At 46.6% G+C, this 23,873-nt stretch overlaps 1 protein-coding gene across 5 annotated transcripts in view; it reads left to right on the top strand.

Annotated features, from left to right (window-relative positions):
* Positions 1-23,873, top strand: part of LOC147879774 (sodium/hydrogen exchanger 8-like) — a 147,893-nt gene that overhangs the window by 15,625 nt on the left and 108,395 nt on the right. For 4 of the 5 annotated variants that reach the window (XR_015540685.1, XR_015540684.1, XR_015540687.1 and 1 more), the window contains exons 3-6: positions 13,820-13,870; positions 14,169-14,260; positions 15,044-15,121; positions 23,704-23,861. Coding sequence is in view for 1 of the 5 variants with exons in the window: in XM_087372112.1 (XP_087228238.1) it covers positions 13,820-13,870; positions 14,169-14,260; positions 15,044-15,121; positions 23,704-23,861 (379 nt within the window). In the remaining 4 variants the exon portion in view is untranslated. The remainder of the gene's footprint in view (positions 1-13,819; positions 13,871-14,168; positions 14,261-15,043; positions 15,122-23,703; positions 23,862-23,873) is intronic. The other variant, XR_015540686.1, reaches the window with a different exon arrangement.

Raw genomic sequence — 23,873 nt, 5'->3', positions numbered from 1 at the left:
GCCTCTATGTTGAGGTCAAGAGGATCTCTTTGAAGAGGATGAAGAATCAGAGGTATGTGCTTGAGATACGTGCTTCGAACTGCTCTTCTTATGTGCTGGTGTAGAAGGATGCTTGTCCAAATCTTCCACAAGCCGCCTGAAAAGAGGGTCCTTTCTTACTTCAGCAAGTTGTGCCAACAAATCTTCATCTCCAAGCTGTCGTATTTCCATATTCTTTTCTTGACTAGGCTCTTGTTCTTGAATCCCATTGTTATTGCTTTCAGCTTGTGAGGGTGCCATTTTCGGTGAGTCAAAGAGAGTTATGTTTTTGGCATCCAAAAGTGCTCCCTTCCTATGGTGCCAAGGTATACCCAGCAAAACATCACACCCATTTAGTGGCATAATGTAGAACTCCTCAGTGTCCACGTAGCTCTGAATGTGCATGTAGAGCTTCCCAAAGATCGGTGTAACTGACTCACTGTGCCTTGGGCAAGCCATATCTGCGTCACATAGTGGCCCCATCTCATCTGCCCTTATGCCCAATTTTCTAGCCAGCTCTGGCGATATAAAATTGGCTCTCGCGCCTGGATCAAAGAAGAATAGAGCGGTCTGGTCATGGATTTTACCCCATGCTCTGCATAACTTCGTGGCATCCACATCCTGTATAGCCCCAGTGACATCTGGCATAAGACCAGCAGTAGTTTTGGGCTTCTTACCCGGCTGGTCATCCCTCTTTTCTCCCTTGTTCTCACTTTGATCGGACGAGGGAAACTCTCTTCCTGTGTGGGCATTCATGTGCTTGATGGCCCTCTTGCTTGCATATGAAACATTTGTTGGCATCATAGAGGGTCTTCTTCTCTTCCTCTAACAATTTCTTTCGAGGCGATCCTCGCCTCTGTCTTGCAACAAATCTAGACTTGATGGGCTGTTCAAATCTTCTGAAATGCTTGTGGCCTCCTTGCTTGCTGCCCCTAAACTTTTGTGCCTCCTGGTGGCTGCCCTTGAAGCCCGAAGTCTTCCCTTGTAATAGGGCATAAGCTGTTGTGGCATTTTCTATCAGTTGGGACATATTGGAGACTTTGGTCTTAGTGTAGTAGTCCTGAATTCCTTTGGCAGCCCACAACAAAACTTATCGATCTGTTCGGACAGCTCCACACGCCTGTAAGAACTCACGGGCAGCAAGGCTTCCCAAAACTTTTTATTGTACTCTTCGAGGTTCTTACAGTTCGCGGCATCCAACTTATGCCATGCTGTCATTATATCCACTTCAAAAGTGGTGGTGAGCCAAGCAGATGAGAAAACTTACTTGAGCTCAACCCAAGTGTTAGGGGCTTTACCTTGCAAGAGCAAATTGGACCACCATTGAAGTGCATTACCCTTGAGGAATGTGGCTGCCTTCCTAACTCCGTGAAGTTCCCACCGGCATAAGCAGCATCAAATTGTTGCACAAAAGTCAATGCTTTCAGCATGTCATGAGTCCCATTCATTGTCGCAAATTTTACAGCAGCCCCCACCCTCTTTGTAGTCTTTCAATTTGCCCTTGGGTGTAATGTTGTCATACACAGGTGGCTGCAAATAAGGAGGTGGCATGATCTGGCCCAAACTCTGCACAACTCCCATAAGCTAGATTGATCATTCCAGGTCCTATTCCCTGCATCTGTGGCATATTCATGGAACCACTCATCATTCCCGGCATCCCCATGTGCATTCCGAGCTGCATCCCTATGTTTGCATACATCATGTTGGCATTTGCAGCCGGCATACCCCCCATCATTTGTTGCTGGAAATTTTGCATTCCTGGCTGAAAACTGCCCAAGTATGTGCCAGGCATACTGATTCTGGACGTCCGAGACGACTCTATCATGCTACCAGACATGGACCTAGAGGGCGGAGCAGGTATGACCAGGATCTCATCGGACCGACACGGGCCTGTTATGCCATATGGACACGCGCTCCTTGATCTGGGCAGGATGCATGATCTCATCATCTACAACGGGCTTGACCTATGGCCCTCCTCAGGTGGTTTTACTTGCTTCCCACACGAGGGGGGCACTAGTATAGTAGATTACATCATGGGATCCCCTACCTTCACTTCATGTATCACCGACTTCACTGTAGCACCACTCCCTCCAGGAGCTGATCACACATACCTATTCTTCACTATCGCCACCCCACGCTTAGCCACACCGCACACACCACATAGGAAGCACGACACCTACCATGACACACTTTGATCACAGCCTCTCACCGGCCTACTCTGGACGCCTAAACAGACTCCTAACCTACATCAATCACATACCACTCATAGAGGACCGTGCTGCCTTGATTAGTCGCACACTCCACGAGGTTGCCCTCCAAATCTTTTCCCATACCACACGGTCCACTAGACCACCACCTCTTGGTTCTATACCCTACAACAATTGGTACGATGCGGAGTGCAAGGCTTATCGTCGACAGCTACGACTTGAAACCAGATGTCACCTCCCGAACACACCAGACACAGTACGCAAGTACCGACCTTTCGTACGTCGGAAGAAGTAGGCGTTTCTTCGTTGAAATGAGGAGCTGCTGCACATCTTGTACAGCAACAACTCTAAGGATTTTTGGCGGAGATTCCTTGAGCGTAGGTCTCCACCACCCCTCACCGACATGACACGTATGCACACCATCTTTATGATGTCCCACACTAGCCCACTCCAGATCTCATACACATACCTCGCCCCACCACTTGCACTTGTTGACCAGAGGGGGAGTCAAGGACGTGACATTGAAACTGCACAATGGCCGAGCTAAGGATCACGAGGGGCTATGCACTGAGTTTATCGCATATGGGATCGACACGTTAGCCCCGATCCTAGCAAAGCTATTCAATGACGTTTGCCTTGGCTTCCCCCGCACTTGGACACTCAACACCATCACCCCCATCCATAAGGCAGGGGATCCCATGGACCCGAGTAACTACAGGACCATCATGATTGGACATGTGATGTCCAAGATCTATGCAGCTGTATTGGATGCGTTGGTCAGCCTGTTCGCAGAGATGAGAGGGCTGAGAGCAGAGGGTCAGGCCGGTTTCAGGCGAGACCATGGGACTATGGATCACATACTCACACTCAGGAGTGTCATTGAGGAGGCCAGATCAGGGAAGGAGAGGGTATATTGCTGCTTTGTGGATTTCCGCAAAGCCTTTGACACAATACCTCGAGCTCGTCTCATCACACGCCTACAGACACTGGGATTTGATCAAATCATCTGGGCAGTCATGGCACTGTATGAGAGAGTCTCAGGTCAAGTTCGGACAGGCGCAAATTGGACAGATGAGATCTTGAGTACCATAGGGGTCAAACAGGGTTGTCCCTTATCACCGACCCTGTTTGGCCTCTACATCGTTGAGCTTGAGACTTTCATGGGGGCGTTCGGAGGGACCGGTTGCTCACTTGCCGGGATCATCATAAGGATTCTTCTTTTTGCAGATGACGTGGCACTCGTGTCGTCCACACGCAAGGGGCTTCAGCGACACCTAGATGCATTGCAGGCTTTTTGTTTATCCCATGATTTGGAGGTCAACCTTGGCAAGACCAAGGTCATGATCTTTAACACCTCTCGAGCAAACATGCAACGGAAGCAGTTTACTTTTAGTTTCGGTGGGTCACCAGTTGAGATCGTATCCTCATACACTTACTTGGGGGTCGTCTTCTTCGGCTCGATCTTCACGATGAGAACAGCGATGCAGGCCAGACTGGGCAGGGGATACGCCTCACTGGCTCGGCTAGAGAGACAATGCTTCCACTCCCACTTCCAGGACCCTCGGACCAAGGCTCTTTTCTTCGACTCCTTGGTCCGACCAGCCGGTATGTATGGAAGCCCTTGTTGGGGGCCTGACATGTCAGAGATAGAGTGGACATGGGTGAAGCGCCTTCAGATCCTCATGCTCTCACGGATGATCCGGGAGAAACCGTTTGTACCACATCACATCATTCAGGCCGAGTTTGGTGCTTCTCCACTCCAGCTAGATGCAGCCTTTTAGACCATCACATATCTACACCGGGCTAGATCATATGGGGACTGCACATCAGGGAGACAGAGGTTGCCATGGTTGGCTCGCGATTCCTCCATGAGGTTAGCGATGCTGGTATGCACGGACTCACAGATGGTTTGTGAGACTAGGGTTCCACATCGATAGGATACCTCCTTTCCAGTACAGTTTGGATGCCCCTCCGGTACTCCCACCCACCATCCCGATCGGGCCACACACCAACCAGGTCATTCGAGAGGATCTCCTGCAGCTACACACCTTTAGGACCTGGTTGGAGCCGAGGGAGCTTCCAGTGAAGCTGAGTTTCTACAGAGATTACTGTCTTTGTATTTTGGAGGAGGGATTCATCACGCCACCGAGCTTCATATGCCTCACTCACTACGGATCTCCATCGGACAATGTCGGGTATCATCACACTGCCTCTGCATAGAGAGCGGTAGAGCAGAGGGGATTTCTAGGGAGCATCGCTTATGCATATTGTGCGACTATCAGGAGGTTGAGTCGGAGGAGCATTTTATTTTTAGGTGCCCAGTGTACTACGAGATCCGAGGTCGCTACCACTGCCTCTTCAGAGACGGCTCCGGGCTCCTTTCCGGATTCCTCGCCTTCCCAGATCAGAGATGCCTCGCGGCCTTCATTCATGAGGGGGTCCGACACAGAGAGCACTTACTCAGGCGACGAGGCTTGGCCATATCATCAGACATCTCTCAGAGCAGGATAACAGAGTTCTTCCCATCGAGTGACATTGATCGTCCAGTCTCTAGCCGTAGACGTGACAGAGAACCCGGCCCGACAATCGCAGCACGACACACGAGACATCAAGGGGACACACCGATCACTCTGGGAGACCTCCCATCATTGTTTAGGCCCGGGATACATCTGACGGGAGTCACGGTGGCTCTGGTCTTGCGTGGAGCCTCGTCCAGGAGACCGAGACGCACGGCACCCCTTGACGGGCGCCAACGTCCCAGCACCGGCTATGCACCAGCCAGGGATACATTACATACGGAGGATTCCGCTCCGCTCCAGTCCTTTTCTTTTCATTGTTACATCCAGATGTATTTAATTATGTATGATCAGACTTAGGATTTAGCGCGGGTGATGATGCTCGTTTCAGTAGCTCCACCCTTACTGTGATTTGTATCAGGTTTTCTTTCAGTCTCATAGACCCATCGGTCTTCCGAAGACTCTAATAAAATTTCTTTCTTTCTTTCTTTCGTTTTGCCTCATCTACCTCATCTTGTGAGTCACTGTCCTGCTCCTCATCACCCCGGCTGATGCTATGGTCCTCAAAACTCTCTGACAGCCTGCTTTCCTCTTGCTCTGAGATAGTCAAGGACCTCACAGTGTGACATGCTTGCTGGTTCTTTGGTTGTAACGGGGATGCAATCGGGGCTTTCTTCACCCAACACTACCAGGGCTCACCTCTGTAGGAAGATGGTGATTGTGTTGGAATGGTCACCTTCCCATCTGTAAGCCCTCAAATGAGGAGAGCGTGGGGGAGGGAGACCTAGGGCAGGATGTGCCCAAGAGAGAAGAAAGAGAGGGGGCTGCCACATGGGCAGCACCTCCCATCAAAGAGACCAGCATGGCTGCAATGGACGGAACCTGTGGAAGGAGTAGAAGGCGGGGACAGCAAGTCCTGGATCTAACCTGGCAGGAGGTCAGTCAGGGGCAGCAGACATGGCACGGGGTTGCACAGACAAAGGCGCCTATGTGGAGGGCATCTGTGTCCAGATGGACAGCCTGCAACAGAGCCTACAGGTGGCGCAACCATGGAAGGGAGCAGCAGCACCTGGGTCGGCCATTGGCTGAGGCTGGTGGGTCTGGTTGGAGCCAGCAGATCAGGCCTGGAGATGGGCTGGCCAGGGGGGCTGAATCCCTGGAACAAAGGCTGAAAAATGGCCTAGAAAAGACCCTTATATAGGGCCCTGGTTGGGCTGGTAGGGGCAGCCAACCAGGTCAGTTTTTTAGGGCAGGAAGAACTGACCAGGTCGGCCAGATCTAGGGGCCTGGGTCGGTAGGTTTTGCCAGCCCCTTGGGGCCTATAAAAGCAGAGGCCTCAGGCCTCATTTCATATCCAGCAAGTCAGCAAATATAGGAGCAGCAGGAGCAGCAGAAGCCTGATCTTTGGGCCTACATCCAGGAGGCAAAGCAGGGCCAGAGTTGCTGCAGACTGAGCTCACTTGGGGCTGAAGCCTAGGCTGTCTACTAGGGCAGCAAGGTGCTGAGATCTTTGGACAGAAAGTCTACTTACGCTCGAGGTGGAGCACGCGGGCTCGAGTTTAGAGCTAGCCAAGCAGATAGGAGAAGGACCTTGTGGTAAGATCAGAGGACCACACGATTGGTGGGACTCTGGATCTATCTCTCTTGTATTGTGTCCATAGTTTTGGACGGAAATATATATTATGGTGGTTTCTCTATCTGGCCGGTTCATTGTCTATTGATGAGTCTGCACATCTATTGAATGCACATAAGTAAAGAAGTTTGTGATTCCACATCCCACACGCACACTGTGTGAGCTCCTGGGCATTACTATAAGTCTTCCGCTGTGTGTACCCTCTGTTGGGTAATTTTCTAATAGATTGTCCCGGCAACGGAACTACTGAAACCGGCCTTCAGTAAACCAAAGGGAGTCATGCGTAACTAGCTTAGCATCCATGTCATTTATAGCCACATTGCATCTCTTTCAACCACTTCCTTAAACACAAAACCACTTAGAAACAACTTTGAAAAAGAAACTGGATGGAGGCTAGAATGCCCTTGCTCAATGAACCAAACACGGAAGCACCACACTGGCCCCAAATACCTTGGCGCCCCTTTCGGTATTTATTTAATTCTTCAAAAGTGGAATTCTGCTTTACAACAAGGGTGCTCCATTATACTGTTCTCCTTTTATTTTCCACTACGAGAGCCAACACGTGGCCTCTGCATGCATCCAATTCGAGTGCACCACTAGTACCCCAATGCTAGTGTCAAAACTAAGGTATATCTCAACAACTGTCACCTGACTTTAACAAGGCATCAAAGCAAATTCCCAAATCGCAACCAATCTGTTCCTCTGGCACCCACCAGGCATACCCTCTGTGACTGGGTTTCTACCTATAACCTATAATGTGGGGGCAGAAAGAACTCCAAACAATGAAATGCAAAGAAACAAGCTTCCAAGATAGCAAAAGCAAGCTATTCGGTGGAAGGGCTGCTGCTGCTCCCCGACTCACTTGCTGCCTTCTCTCAGCCTCTTCTTGCCTCCCTCCCCGGCCCTCTCTCCTCCCTCCTTTCAGCCCCCTCCCTGCCTCACCTCTCCCTCCTCCCTCAGCCCCTCCTTGCCTCCCTACCCCCACCCTCTCAGCCTCCTTCCCCTGCCCTCTACCCCTGTCCCCTACCCTCGCTTCTCAGCTCCCTCTCCCTTGCCCTCTACCCCCACCCCCTACCCCCGCATCTCAGCCCCCTCTCCCCCGCCCTTTACCCCCTCTACCCCCGCATCTCAGTCCCCCTCTTCCTTGCCCTCTACTCTGGCCCCCTTCCCTCGCCCCCTCAACCCCTACCCCCGCCCCGTTCCCGCAGCCCCTTCCCCCGCCCCCCTTCCCCACCCCCTCCCCCCACCTACCTCACCTCCTCTCCCACCCCTTCAACCCCTCTGCCTCTCCCCTCCCCTCCTCCTTCAGCCCCTCTCCTTTCATCCCCCCTGCCCCCCCTTTCCTTTTCAGCCTATACCTCCCCCCCTTCCTAGCCTCTTTTAGCCTCTCCCTCTGCCTTCACCCTCACCCTCACCCTCTTCTAGCCTCTCTCTCAGACTCTCCTCTGCCTTCACCCTCTTCCTAAGCAGCCTTTTAGTCAGATGGAGCTCAACAGTTTTCGAGTCGGCCTTTCCACCTTTATGTCATTGGCAAGATCACCCCCACATGCATCCACCATAAGACAAAGGGGATGGGCACCACATGGACCATGGCACCGTTCTCTTGGTCTATACTAGGTGGTTTGGCATTTGTCAGAGGCATTCTCTCATCCTTCCACTCACTCCAAGGCAGCCAATTTGTGAGAGCTTTTCATTTTTGCAGATGATTTTACGTGTTGTAATTGGGCACACTGTGTTATTGGCTCAGGGGGGGCTGGAAGCCTGACTTCTATGTGAAGCCATAGGGTGTCTTCTCCCGTCTCCCTCACACTTAATCTGAGGGCTTTGAGTTTAGGGTGTGGATTCATTGTGAGCAGTAGCAGTTGCTACGCTTCAGTATGCGCATCTCCAGACGAAATTTTAGCCGCTTATTCAAGTCTTCATATTGTCATTTGTGTGCGCGTGGTGTGTGGGGAGGGCTTCACAGTCTAGTGAGCCTCCACTCATGTTTTCTTTCACATTGATTTCTTTCACGTAGAGGAGAGAGAATGGAAGTAGAAAGCGAGGAATGAGGAGGGAAGAGGAGTAGAAAGAAAGAAAGAAAGAAAGAAAGTTTATTAAAGTCTTCAGAAGACCAATGGGTCTATGAGACTGTGAAAAACCTGATACAATGAGCTGTGGTAGTGGAGCTACTAAACGAGCATCCACACCAATGCATAATGCAAAAAATGCAAAATAAATTTCAGCTGCATACTAATCCAATGTAGATGGTGTAGCCTCTTCTTCACTAGGGGAATAAAATGTAGGCCATCTCCTGGTGGTTCTAGTGATGCCCTATAGGCCATGGTATGTGCCTTGTAGGCATAAATATAGGCACTTGTAGTGTTAGTGCCTTTTAGGCCACGTAGGACACTTAGTCCTATGTGACACCTAGGACACTAAGTCCTAGGTCTAGGTACAAGTACCTTGTACTCTCTATTTTCATTATCCAAGTTTTGACGTGACGGCTAAGACTTGTGCGACGCTTTGCTACCTGCACTCTCTCCTCTTTCAAACGATCCTACAGTGGTATCAGAGCTGAGGTTGACTCGTCTCCTGCTCCTCGGATTACGTACCAGTGCTTCTTTATTCGTATAGTCCGTACGACTGTACGGACGACTGTACTCACAGTTTGCTTCCGTACAGACTTGAGCCGTCGTACAATCACGTGGCAACGTACCTACGCCGTACTTTCGTATGTATCTGCATCAGCGTACAGCAGACGTACGGTGACTTTGTACTTTTTCGTACATCGTACTGTGTGGTACCTATTCCGTAAAGTGTCTCGTAATTACTCCATACTGATGTCGTACATTTTTCCTACAATCGTAGGCTGTTCACCGTAACTGTCCCGTACCATATCCGTACCTATAGATCCGTACTTGCGTCGTTGTACATCCATACAGATCTGTATCGTACATGTTCAGTACAGAACAACTGTCCGTACAGCTTGTGTGGACTCTCTCAAAATTTGAGTTTTTTGAGGATCTTTGTTGTCCTTAACTTACTTTTATTGTCTGAAGGTTTATCAAAATTTTCAACAGTTTGGAAAGCCTACATTTTGATGTCTATACTTTGGGACAGGTGCACTTTTGCAGACAATTTGTGGACAGCAGTCCTAATTTTGCAGTTGCAAGCCTTGAGGCTATATTTTTTTTGGGATTTGGTCTGCAATTTCTCGATTGATTGCAATACATTGGGTCAGATTGGAGAACATTGAGTCACTTTTGCAGGACATTGGGTCAGATTGCAGGACATTGAGTCACTTTTGCAGGACTTTGAGTCAGATTTGCATACATTGGGTCCCATTTGCAAAAATTTCAGCAAAATTTGGGGATTTTCTGCATTTGCCCTCTTTTTGGCCTATTTGTCCTCAATAAATTTGGGGCTTTTGCCAGATTTGTTGTTTTTGCAGTGAACATTGCCTGCCACAGTCACATTTGGGTCAGATCTGCATTTGCCTTTTGATTTGGGTCAGAAATTTGCAGATATTTGCTGTCATTTTTGGACAGCCAGCATTTTGCAGTGATAGCCTTGAGGCTTTTGGGTTTTCAGGTCTCTTTCAGGGTATCACATTTGCTATGGCTGGGAACAATCAAGATCTATTTGGCGTTCTTCGTGAAGATGATAAGTTGGATGGCACCAACTATCCGATGTGGTCTTATCTCATGAAACATATTCTTGTTGCAAAGCATTTGTGGAATATTGTTTCTGGGGCTGATCTGAGGCCAGCCAATGCTACAGTGGTTGCCTCTACTGCTAGTCCCTCTGCAGGGGGTACTCCTCATGATGCCTCTTTCTCTAGCACTCCTGCTGCTGCTCTTCCAAGTCAAGAACAGTCAAGATGGGATGCAAGAGATGCAAATGCACATTCATGTATTGCCTTATCATGCAAGAGAATCATTATTCCACACATCCGGTCTTGCAGGACAGCAAAGGATGCTTGGGATAAATTGGCTTCTCTCTATCAGATTCGCAATGAAGCTCGTGTTGCATATTTGAGAAGGCAATTACAGGAAGTCAGTATGAATGAAGGTGACTCTATGGATGCATACCTGACAAAGGTCAAGGACCTCATGGAACAGCTTGCCAACATTGATGAGGTGGTGCCAAATTCACAGCTTGTCAGTACCACATTGAATGGACTGCCAGATACATATCAAGGGTTTGCTACAACCCTTCGATTAGTGGCCATGGGTAATCGAGACCACTATTCTTTTGATCAGCTAGTTACTTTGCTTTTGCAGGAAGAGCAAAGTAGAGCTAATAGACAAGCCATTATTCCTGATCATGCATTTGCTTCACAGCAGACAGGAAGAGGCAAGGCTTCCAAGCCTATGGGCAAGCCAAAATCTGCGCATAGCAGCTGCAATTCCTCCCATGGATCTAAAAATACAGCAGATAAGTCAAAGAAGAAAAGATGCAACTATTGTCGCAAGCCTGTACATGACATTTCAGAATGCAGGAAGCGTATTGCTTCGGAGAAAAAGAAAGCAGGATTGACAGTTAATGCCTCTCATGCTATTGAATCCCATGAGCCAAAAGATGCTTCACATGCACATGCTCTTCAGGATGATTGGGCATGGGCTGTCCATTGTTTATTTGATCCCTCCAAAGTTGATGCATTCTTTACTGCTAATGATGCTCAGTCCTGGTGGTGCTTCCAAGCATGTCACATCTTGCAGATAGTTGTTTCATTCTTTAGCTGATGCATTTCGAGGGGGGACTATCACATGTGCTAATAATGCTTCATATGCTGTAAAAGGAATTGGAGATGTGCAGCTCACATCCATTTCAAGCCATCCTATTACTTTGACAAATGTTCTTTTTGTGCCTAGAATTGAAGTCAACTTGATTTCAATTTCAGCAATTGCCACTTCAGGTTTCAGAGTTAGTTTTGATGGCTACAGATGCCTAGTTTATGATCTTCGTGATGACAATGCCATAGTTCTCTGCAAAAGGGGCTTTATCACCTTGATCATCACTCAGCTGCACTTTCTATTGAAGCATTTGCAATTTCAGATTCACAGCTTGCTGAAACTCATCTTTGGCATGAGAGAATGGGTCATCTCAATTATAGAGCTCTTGCAAAGCTACATTCACAGCAGATGGCAAATGATGTACCTCAAACTCACACAGTTTCCAAACATGTGTGTGAGGGTTGTCTTTTGGGTAAGATGCATCGGTTTCCTTTTCAAAAGAATTGTGCAAAACTCTCACAAAGGAAATTGCAGCTAGTGCACAGTGATGTCTGTGGCCCAATGAGGACAAATGCCATTGGGGGGTACAAGTATTTCATGACTCTCATTGATGATTTCACAAGATATTGCTGGATATATCCTTTAAAAGCCAAATATCAAGTTTTCTTATGCTGTTAGAGATGGTTGAATATGGTTGAGAATGAATCAGGATGCAAGCTTGTCACCCTCAACACAGATAGGGGGGGAGAGTATATGTCAAAGGAGTTTGATGCATTTATGTCTTCATGGGGAATTATTCACTCATGTACTACTCCTTACACTCCTCAGCAGAATCCTGTTTCTGAAAGGAAAAGCAGGTCCACAATGGAGATGGCCAGATGCATGCTTAAGGCCAAGTCTTTGCCCAATAAATTTTGGCGTGATGCAGTTATGTGTGCCAACTATGTGTTGAATAGATCACCTACACGGGCATTGAAGACTGTTACACCTTATGAAGCATGGAAAGGCAGGAAGCCTTCACTTTCACACATGAGAGTTTTTGGGTCTCTTGCATATGTTCATGTACCATCTCAGCTGAGACATAAGCTTGATGACAAGGCAATCAAATGCATATTTATTGGTTACAGCCAGGAGAGTAGAGGGTATCGGTTATATCAACCAAATACTGGGAAGATTATTGTTAGTAGAGATGTAATCTTTGCTGAACATTCAGCTTCTTCTCTTGTGGACTGCAAAGCTAAGCCAGATGTTGACATGTTTGATGCCAATCTCTACTCCAGTGGACCCTGGCTTGAGGATTGCAAGCCAATCTCTACTCCAGTGGACCCTGGCTTCAAATTCTCAGTTCATGATGGGAGCCCACCATGTGATATCACTCTTTATCAGCAGGCTGTTGGATGCCTTATTTATTTATGTTACACCAGACCTGACTTGCAGTATGCAGTATCTCACCTCAGCAGATTCATGCACATGCCTAGTTCACAGCATTGGCAGGCAGTGAAGAGAGTCTTCAGATATCTAAGAGGCACTCAGGATTTAGCCCTCTTCTATGGTGATCAGGGTTCACTTACCATGCATGCTTACATGGATAGTGACTGGGCAGGATGTTCTGACACCAGAGTGTCACATACTGGCAATTGTTTTTTGCTTGGCAATTCATGTATCTCTTGGCTCAGCAAGAAGCAACCAACAGTTGCCACATCTAACTGTGAGGTTGAGTACAGGGCAGCTTTCACCGCTACAGTAGAGTGTGTTTGGCTTCGACAGTTACTTACAGATCTTGGTATTCGCCAGACATCCTCCACTATTGTCTACACTGACAGCCAGAGTGCTTTGGCCATTGCGCGTAACCCAGTGTTTCATGCGCGTACCAAGCATATTGAAGTTCACTATCATTATGTTCGGGAGCGGTTGTCAGCAGGAGACATAGAGTTGTCCTATCTTTCCACAGAGGACAACATAGTAGATATGTTTTACAAAGGCACTTCCTCGTCCCAAGTTCGAAGTCTTCCGACAGGCTTTACACTTGGTTCCCTTTGTTACATGATCTGACATCCCTTGTACATTCATAGGTGGCTATATCCTTTTGGATGAACATGTGCCACCATGACCAGAAAATACTAGGTATTCTGAGACGTTTCCAGAGTACTTCAGCCCATCCCATGGAGGGGGGTTTGTAGGCCATCTCTTGGTGGTTCTAGTGATGCCCTATATATAGGCCATGGTATGTGCCTTGTAGGCATAAATATAGGCACTTGTAGTGTTAGTGCCTTTTAGGCCACGTAGGACACTTAGTCCTAGGTCTAGGTACAAGTACCTTGTACTCTCTATTTTCATTATCCAAGTTTTGACGTGACGGCTAAGACTTGTGCGATGCTTTGCTACCTGCACTCTCTCCTCTTTCAAACGATCCTACATAAAATTATATGAATTGAAAGTTTTAGATATCAGGAACATGATCATATTGCCTAAAGCTACCCTTACACCTGATGTGATACAAATAATGCAAAATTAGGCCATTCAGGAAAACAAAAGCATCAAAGTGTAGCATTCAAGAAACCCTTTGGATGATGTTGTAATTATTACTCAAGTACAGTAACCATCTTAGTAACCACCTTTTTTGTACCTATAACATTTCGATTACATTTCTGTTAGTGAGAAGTTGAATAACATTCAAATAATCCTTGACAGGTTCTGATCAATGTATTTTACTGGTTTTTGCTACAGAGTATGGAACAAGTCACACACTTGGCAGTTTAGGCCAAAGTATTCGCATATGTAAGATTTATCTTTGTGTCATTTCAAGTTCAATATGAAAAACATGTCAAGCTTGTTACTATATATTGCAAGAGTCTATGAATCCCCCAGAGATTTCACATTGGAAATTCGCTTTATGGAATGATATTTTTGAATAATAGGATTCTCTTGACAGAGCAAAATGTCAATATAGCACAATTAAGAGTCCATGAATCCTCCAGAGATTCTACATGGGGAGTTTAGCTTTATGGAATGATGGTTTATATTATGTTTGCAAATAATAGGATTTTCTTGACAAAGTCACACGTCAAATTTACAGGGTCCAACATAAGTCCAAGTTTGATACTGTTCGTGTTTCTTCCTGCCCTTCTTTTTGAGAGCTCGTTTTCCATGGACGTGCATCAATTGAAGGTGAGAAACCTGAGGTGCAGTATCTTGTGTGTATAACAGCTATTGTAGCTACTAGCCAAAGGATGTTTACCCCCTTACCCACTTTTTTCGCCTCCTAAACATAGTAGAAAAAACTAGCAGGTTGAAATGCCACATCAGTTGTATTTTATGGCTCACAATCTTGTGGCATGTTGTTCATAAGAGGCTTGATGAAAAAGGGAATGTGCTAAGCAAAAATTAGCATTCGTGCTGTGAATAATATCTTAAGCTGTGGCTAGCTTTTTTCTTGGGTATCCAGTAGTGAGAGCCTTCGTGAAATCATAAATCATTTACTTATATCTTACATTTGTCTACTAGGTGCAACTTAGCTGTGTTTTTGGTGCTGTATATGCTGATATCTTCATTTGCACGTATGTTTGGATGATGATATGAGATTGGCCTTCAGACCAAGTGCTCCGTTTGAATAAACAATTGTTGCCTTGTTATGGACTATTTATTTCTAGTCATGATAAGCAGTGTTTGCACTTGAAACCATGTAATGTATGCATTAGCATTGTTGCAATTGTTCATGCAAGGTCCCACAGAGACATGCTTTGGTAGATTCATTTCAATTTTTGTGTCTAGTAAATTTGCCTATCCTGTCTTTAGCCTTCTATCATAGCAATACCTCCTGCAACGTCAGCTTTCTTTGTCTTCTAGAAATTGCACATTTTTAACATTCAGCAGTACTGTCCTGATATATAGTGGTTTATCATATAATCTTACAACAACGCATACTAACATCTTTGTTATTTTTGAAACCAGAGATGCCTTGTGCAAATGGTTTTACTTGCGGGGCCAGGAGTTGTTATCTCAACATTCTGTTCAGGAATATTAGTACATGTAAGTTTGGTCAGAGAAGTGTTGAAGCACAGTTGAAAAGAACAGTCTGATGACTTCTTTGAGCCAGCTGTTCTTTTTGGTACTCCTGGAGATTGTGAGGGGCAAGGCTAAAGAATTGTCTCATGTAAAAGCAACTGCTCTTATCAATTAATTAAACAGAGAGTACAATCAGGATTAGTACACCCTTAGGACCTCAGGATATGCCTAGAATACCAGTACAGTAAGCTTGGTTGAGCATGAAGTTTTTTTGATCACAATAGCTTGCATGCTTTTCCCTGGCTCTATGGCTGCCTCTCTAGTTTGTAGAGTGTTACTATCCAGGAGAAGAGTTTGGGATAGTCAGAGTTTAAATGGAATTGAATGTGAAAAGCTTCTTTCTAGGAATGTGTACCTGGATTTTTTACTTTGAGAAGCCCAGGTTAAGTCAGTTATTGCACTAAGGTGTGTTCAGTCTTGTGTTGCAAATGCTTTACTGATATTATTTGTTTATGGATCTACATGTGTTATGTGATATTTGATTCTTAAGGGATCAATCGTGTTGAACAATGGATGCTCAAGCATGCGTGGATTTTTGGATATGTATGTGTAGAGCATGTATTTATACTATGGTCTACACCCACCATCGCATGCTTGCTATGCGTGATGGAGTTTATGGTTTTCAACCTGAGTGACTGATGATATTGATAACGCACTATGTGTTGTGTGTTCAAAGGATGGGTTTGGGCATGTTTCTGGATTCCTCTAGGAATACATTTAAACAATGGAGTGCACAATACCCAAATTTTAAACAACGGAGTTGCACAACACCCAAAAGTATTAATGGAGTTGTACAGTACCCATATTTTAAAACTGTGTTAAACAATGGAGTTGCACAATTTCCAATTAAAAGTAGCTAGTATCAGCTTTTCTCTTTTTGTAGACCTGCAACCTACCTTGAGGAATCCCTAGATGCCAAGCCTGGTTTGTTGCAAATATCATTGTTCTTTCCAAGTCAACCTATATATCATAGTGAGATTTTTTAGTTGAGATGTACAAATTTGACTGCAAAATCTCCAAGTGCAGTACGCTGCCCCTCAATGCTGAAGCCTTCAATGAACATTGGTCTAAGTGCCCAAAATGTTGTAGTGTAGATAGGTTAATGGGCCTCTTATTGTTCAATTCTATAATCATGTATGTTGTGTCTAAAAAGTTGCTAACGTTGTGTCATTGCCAATTGTCTGAAAACTCGACAAGAGGTCCCAAAAGAATCTGTAATGCTTTCCACAAGCAAAATTTAGTATCTAATCATCTAAATAATGACATCTATAGAAAACCACCATCCTACTATCGATTGTGGTGGTGATAAACAGGCAATTGCTATTTGAGACCAAGCCCTTAATTTTGGATACCAAAATAACCTCTTATGCTTAACCCACAATTTAGTGTCTTATCATCTAATCCATGACATCTACAGAACGTCCCACCCTACCATTAATAGATAGGCATTTCTCTTTAAGGCTGAGCTGTTCAGCTGTATATTTTTGACCCTAGGTTACCTGATTCCCATTGCTGAGATACCTCCCTTTCAGTGACATTCTGCATACCAGCATTTTATGTATTTGTTCTAGATTGCTTTTGCACATGGTTTATGTGGAGAATCTAGTGTGTCCATTGTAGACGGTCATCGGATTTATCATACTTTAAGGAATTAGTGGGATGGATACTGTGGAGCCTCTCAGACAGCCTATGACACAGTATGGACTCTCCTCGGGGTGTCAGTTAGTGGCATCTTCTTTTGTTTCACTAAGAGTGGCTTAAGGTGGCATTATGCCCCCCTCATTGGTCCTCTCACCTAATGTACTTTGTTGATTCTCATCATCAGGTTGAGATTTACATCCCCCCATGATGTATGTACTTGGTTTTGATAAAGCTGTTTGAGGCTTGCGCATCTTGTTTTTGTTTTTAAAGGCACTACATATTTGGGCATTCTATAAAAAAGATAACCCCTCCAAAAGTCCAGCTTGCTATAGCAGATGATGCATATGTTACAAGCACTGTGTGCTAAAAGCATCAAATGATGTCGATCATTGCCAAACTATAGCCAAATTCCTTAGGATGCACACCAACACCCCATGGTTATGACTGCATGGATAACTTTTAAAGTTGCTTGGATCTCTCCATGAGGTGGCAACAAGTTGGCCAACCAGAGAAAAGGGAGCAAACAGTGAGGTGCTAGAATGCTAGGAGGATGGCAAAGCTAGCTCCTCCATATGCGGAGGGAAGGAATATACAAAGTTGATATGCAAGGTGAGAGCAACAATGCTAAGGTATAAGTGAGTGCTCATTACACATAGTATGAATGTCTTGACAAGGATAAAAAAGGTAATAATATCTATGTGTTTTAACCTTTGTGAGGGGGGAGTGGTCAATTGTGGTGAAGGGGAGGGAGCGTCAATGGAACAAGATAGAGGGGCTGGCTGGTAGAGAAAGGATAGGGGAGAGATGGAGAGGGCTAGAGGGAACACAGGAGGGAGAGGGGAAACATAAGGGAAGTGAAGTGGTGTATGAGGGGGAGCATAGGGCATGTCCAAGGGAGGAATAGAGTGTGAGGAAGAGGGTGGGCTGAGGGGACAATGGATTGGGTGTGTTGGGGAGGGGGGTCTTACATGGGTTGAGGGGGTAAGGAAAGTCATTTGAATGGCTGTACGTGTTAGAAATTACCCAACAGAGGGTATGCAGAGTGGAAGACTGATAGAAATGCCCAGGAGCTCACACAGTGTGGTGTGGGATGTGGAATCACAAACTTCTTAACTTATGTGCATAAAATAGATGTGCAGACTCATCAATAGACAATGAACCAGCCAAATAGAGAAACCACCAAAATAATATATTTCCATCCAAAACTATGGACACAATACAAAAGAGAGAGATCCAGAGTCCCACCAATGGTGTGGTCCTCTGATCTTACCACAAGGTACTTCTCCTATCTATTGGCTATCTCTAGACTCGAGCCCGCGTGCTCCACCTCGAGCGTCTGTAGACTTTCCGTCTAGTGTGTTCTTCTCCACCTTATTGCCTGTGAATCAGTCTAGGTGGGCAGCCCCTGCCAAGCTTTGTCTGCAGCACACAGGTCCCCTTGGTCCTCCTGAATGTAGGCCCCAAGATAGCTGTTCCACTGCTCCAACCTGCTTGTGAATGGCTGCTCCAGAAGATATGATGATCACAACAGCTTGCTGCCCTAGAAGACAGCCAAGGTCCAGCCTCTAGGGAACTCAGTCTGCAGCACACCTTCAACTCTTTTTCATCCCCAGTGTGAGGCCCAAGGGAGTGGCTTCTGGCTGCTCCTGTCTGCTCCTGAACTTGCTGGATAGTTGGATATGAAATGAGGCCTAGGGCCTCTCCTTTTATAGGGCTCAAGGCCCCCTTGAACCAACCGACCAGCCAGCCCTAATTGGGCCAACTGGCTAGTTTGTAGCAGCCCTAACCAACCGACCAGATGGTTGGCTGGTTGGCTGCCTATCCAGCCCTATTTAGGGCCATTTGCTGGTCCTTTGTTCCATGCAGGGCCCAGCCCCTTAGGACTGCTTACCCCGCCACCTGCCAGCCCTGCTTGCAGGCCATAAACCTCCTGCCCATATACCCCCACTATGCTGTGCCATGCTGCAGCCCTTTGCCGGCGCCATGTCCTGCCCGTACCCCTTCCGTACACTGCCCTGCAGCAGCCCGTACAGATCCGTACAGTGGCTGATGTCATCGCGCCTTCGTTCCTTAATGGAGATGCTGCGCAGATCTGCTCTGCTCTGTGCTTGACAGTCACCTGGCCATTCTCTGCCAGATCTGCCCTCGAGGCAAGCTTCCTTCTGCCAGGTACTCTCCTTTCTTTGTGTGAGGTGCTGCCCATGTGGCAGCCCCCTCCCTCTTTCTTTTCCTAGGTTCACCCCCCCCATGCTCTCCTCATAGGGGGGCTTACAGATGGGGAGGTGACCTTTTCAACAGTACGACTTAAGTACATTGGTAGAGAGTCTGGCAATGTGGGGGGGGAGTGTTAGCAAGGGAAATACAAAAATGTGTTGGGGGAGGGGGAGTGGGGAGATCTAGGAAAGGGGGCTATGATGCATGGAGGGAATTGGTGAAATGTGTTGGAGGGTGGACAAACCTGGATTGGTGGAGAGCAAATGTGCATAAGAGATGGCTAATGTGCACACGAGCAAATCAATCCTTGAAGCTTGCACACTCAGCTTGCACACTCCTATGAGCTTGCCACCTCCTCTCCCTCCATTCTGCCTTACCCTCACCCTAGCCTCTCTCATCGGCGTTTTGGTGACATTAATAGACATCTCTTTCTTTCTTTTTCAGTGTGCCGCAAATTTCAAGTCCCCGTTTGTTGTCCTTCAACCTCACCCCTCAATTGTGCAACTCTGGCTGCGTTCCTTCTTGCATCATGAATTCCCCACCTCCTGTTTTGCTTATCATCATCCCACCCGGGCTTCCTACCTTTACTTGCAAATCCTCTCCGGGAGTCTCTTTAAGAAGGTGCACTGACAGTGGATAGCACCTAGGTGCCCAAGGGAGGCAGATAGTCCTCCACACTTGGTTCGTATTCACATTCGCCTCGTGCATTGTTTCTCTACCTAGCAGCTGTCTCTTTGGTTCAGCCTTACACAATGCTTTGCTTCCCACAGCAGCAAGTGGTAGCTTGTGGCGTGCTAGCAGCCCCACCCCCCCCCCCCCCCCCCTCCTCCCCCCCGCCGCAACCTCCCAACCCTGCCCCACCCCTCCCCCTCTCTGCCGAAAGAAAGTGTGCACACAAGGGCAAATCAATCCTTGAAGCTTGCTGCTCCTACGAACCAGCCAATTCTCCTTTCTTTTTCCGTGTGCCGCAACTTCCCATTCTCCTAAGTGCACAACTCTGGATGCCTTCCTTCTTCATCAAGAATCCCCCATCTCCTATTTTCATCTCTCCTCCCCCCCCCCCCCCGGCCTCCTACCTCTCTACTTGCATAGCCTCTCCAGGAGCCTCTTTAAGAAGGTCCATGATAGTGGGTAGCGTCCAGGTGCCTAAGGGAGGGAAAGGGTTGTCTACACCTGGTAAAGTCTGTACTTGTTTTGGATTCACACTAGCCTCGTGTGTTTTTTCTCTACCCAGCAGTTGTCCCTTTGGCGCAACCTTACGGGATGCTTTGCTGGCCACAGTGGCAAGTAGTAGCTTGTGGCATGCTGTGCCATCCCCCCTAACGTCTCAGCCCTCGGAGCCTTACCTCTCTTCCTTAACCCTTCTTTTTGCTTTCTAAAACACCCTTTTTGTTCTTTTGCCACTTTCTAATCACCTCTTTTTCTCTAAGCCCTCCCCTTCCCTTCTTTGTTCCTTTCACCTTTTTTACTAAACACAAGCAAGTTCTTGTAGTTTATTGCTTGACTCAAGGAAAGTGGTTTGCCTATACGAGCTCTAATGGCAGCATTTGTGATATCCAATGCCTTCAAAATTTACCTTTTGCTTGAGAACAAGAAATACGTGGAGCAAGCGGTTTAGGAGCTTGAGGACACATGCTGTTGTAGGTTGTATTGTTGGCCTTACCCCGCTCATTACTAGGTTTAAGATTGGTTTCAGGTTAGCTTGGAGTGTGATAGCATCGAGGATGTGACCACATATGGGTGGAGGTTCTTTCTATTCTAGCTCTCGATGACAAAGATTGCTGAGTATTTACTCCTTTGGAGACCATGTATCTAGGATTGCACCTCATTGTTGTTAATCATAATTTTGTACCATGGCTTTACTGCTAATGACATGGTGATGGCATGGAGATTAGGCACACACATGCCATAGTTTCGAGTGATCCCAAGATTCCTCGGTCTTCCCAAGGAGTACAGGGGCATTCGTGATTGATTCTCATATTGCCAAAGCATTGGAGACACCCATGATAGCGGCTTCTGTTTTGATTGACGACTGGATCACGAAGTTATGCTTAGTTGTGGAGGGCCTTGGTGCTCTCCTACTAAAGATGATATTGTAGACATTGAGTGGGGGAGAGCATTAGCGCATAGAGGTAGCATGCCTACTTATTGTGGGGAGATGGGCCCATTTGCCAAGGCATGCCAAGACTTACCCTCAAAGGGAAGGGGGAGAGATGGCCCCATTAGTTGACCTTTGCACACCCTAGCCTCTTGCATGATTAGACCTGCACGTCGTTCCAAACCCAACACTTGTCCCACCAGGCATGATTGGGATCCAAGTGCAAGGAAGGACATCTCAAAGAGCACAAGGAGGGGAGCGTGAAAATATCATTATGCAAAGGAGTTGATGGACATGAATCCCTAGTGGAGCCAGGCCAGCAGGAGCAGGGTGGAATAGTCGTAAAAAACGAGTTCTGTGTTATCTTTAGTTCATGCCATGGAGGAGGGCCTTTTAGATCGAGCACTATTGGGGAGTAGACAAGTAGACCCGCATGGGCAGACAACAGCTCAGCCACCTTTAGCCACCTCGGAGAGATCTTCCTCCCTAGACAGGGAGCACGGGAAAGTTTGGACTCCGCTCTAATCCCCCAGTTTACGACACTTTCTCTTCAATACCCCCCACCTTTGACCTTTGAGTTAATTCCCCTCCCCTATCCTCCATTCCACCGTTCTCCCTCCTCTATATTATTGCCCAAGCATACCCCCTTTCCAACTTCCTGCTCCAAAACTTTTCATCCCAACTTTGTCTAGCCAAATCACCCCTCGATCTGTCCTCTCTCCTAGTCCTCCAGGTCTCTGTTTTGGCTCTCATCTTACCCCGATGAGGGCCTACTAGGGCTCTCTTCTTCTCAACCTCTTTTGAGGCTCAGAACTTACTCACAGTCAAGACTAGAGACTCGAGTGGAGTTGGTAATTTGGCCCTTCAGAGTACATGCAGGTGCAAAATAATACCCACACCAATTGGAGATGGCTGTGATGTTTCTCCAACATAAATTGTGGGTTTGACGGGAGAAATAGGCAACCCCACTCATCCATTCCGTGGTTGCATGTTTGTGGCCTTAGGGGAGGAGCATTGGATACTGATGCTCTTTGATCTACAACTTAAGGAGGAGATGGTTCATATTGTAGGACATCCGTAGGCTAGTCCATGTGGATGCAATGGACAGCAAAGGCCATGTAGTGCAGCAATCCGAGGGGGTCCGACACAGAGAGTACTTACTCAGGCGACAAGGCTTGGCCACATCATCAGACACGTCTCAGAGCAGGATCACAGAGTTCTTCCCATCGAGTGACATTGATCGTCCAGTCTCTAGCCGCAGACGTGACAGAGACCTCGACCCGACGATCGCAGCACGACACACGAGACATCGAGGGGGGACACAGATCACTCTGGGGGACCTCCCGTCATTGTTTAGACCCGGGATATGTCCCATGGGAGTCACGGTGGCTCTGGTCTTGTGTCGAGCCTCGTCCAGGAGACCGAGACGCACGGCACACCTTGACGGGCACCAGTGTCCCATCATTGGCTATGCACCAGCCAGGGCGACATGACATATGGAGAATTCCATTCCGATCCAGTCCTTTTCTTTTCTTTTCATTGTTACATTTAGATGTATTTGATTATGTATGATCAGACTTAGGGTTCAGCACGGGTGATGATGCTCGTTTCAGTAGCTCCACCCTTACTGTGATTTGTATCAGGTTTTCTTTCAGTCTCATAGACCCATCGGTCTTCCGAAGACTCTAATAAAATTTCTTTTCTTTCTTTCTTTAAGAGGAGTGAACTTTGCTGTGCTATCTCGCTTTTGTAGAGCATCCCAGCTCCCTTTGTTGATGGATCAATTTGAGTGTGCTCGGGTTGAACTACAAATAGGTGAGGTAAGATGAGCAAACTACTCTTACCATTCTTCTTGAGCTAGTAAGAGGATTACAATTCTGTTGTTATGGTGTTTGAATGCTGACCTGCATTTGTCTTGTAGGTATGCTCAGAGATAGAGTTAGTCCAAAACTCCCAAGTGAGTTAGGGAATAACCTACAGGGTAGTATGTTTTTTGGCAAGCATAGAGAAAAGTGGTGAGCGTAGAGAAGGATACATCTAGTGTAGGCTAGTGCTTCACCACCCAACAACTAATTTGGAAGGCCCCACTCCTCCCAAGAATGACCCAAATGTGCTTGTTCTTTTAATAACATTGTGTGTTTTAAGTATCTCCATGCTAAGATTGCCTAACTGTACCGAGGGTACCATGGGCTGTTTTCCACCAAGGCCTAAAGTATCCTAAAAGGGCCCTATTTTGTCAAGTTTAGAAGCCTCTTTCATAGGACACTTTTCTATAGATTTATTCTAAGTCTTTGCCTATCGTGGCAAAGAGGCATATTGAGTTCATAGAATGTACTTCTTTTTCACAGGGAAACTGGGGTGAAGTTTTGGCTTCTTGTATTTCATTCAAGTTTGTAGTGGTACTCTAAAGCACCATAATCTGGCTAGTTCTGCTTTCTATTATGTGTTTTCTCTTAAGTAGACTTGCACGTTTACATTTCTCTTTTATATTACGTTTTAAGGATGCAAAACATTTCGGCAATTTTCTTCTCTTGAATTATACAATCTCCATCATTCAGGCTTTTTTTTAAAAAAGTTACCTTTAATCTTCCAGTATCTCTTTCCATACAACTGGGCGTGGAACGTATCGCTTCTGTTGGGAGGATTGCTTAGTGCAACCGATCCAGTTGCAGTTGTTGCACTTCTCAAGGAGTTGGGTGCCAGTAAAAAATTGAATACATTAATTGAAGGAGAGTCTTTAATGAATGATGGGTATACACTTGA

Source organism: Dipteris shenzhenensis, chromosome 33, assembly GCF_047967505.1.
Source record: "Dipteris shenzhenensis isolate YYH24624 ecotype China chromosome 33, Dip_SZ_1.0, whole genome shotgun sequence".
Lineage (NCBI taxonomy): Eukaryota > Viridiplantae > Streptophyta > Polypodiopsida > Gleicheniales > Dipteridaceae > Dipteris > Dipteris shenzhenensis.
The sequence above is the reverse complement of the archived record's forward strand: the minus strand, read 5'-3'. Positions and strand labels throughout refer to the sequence as shown.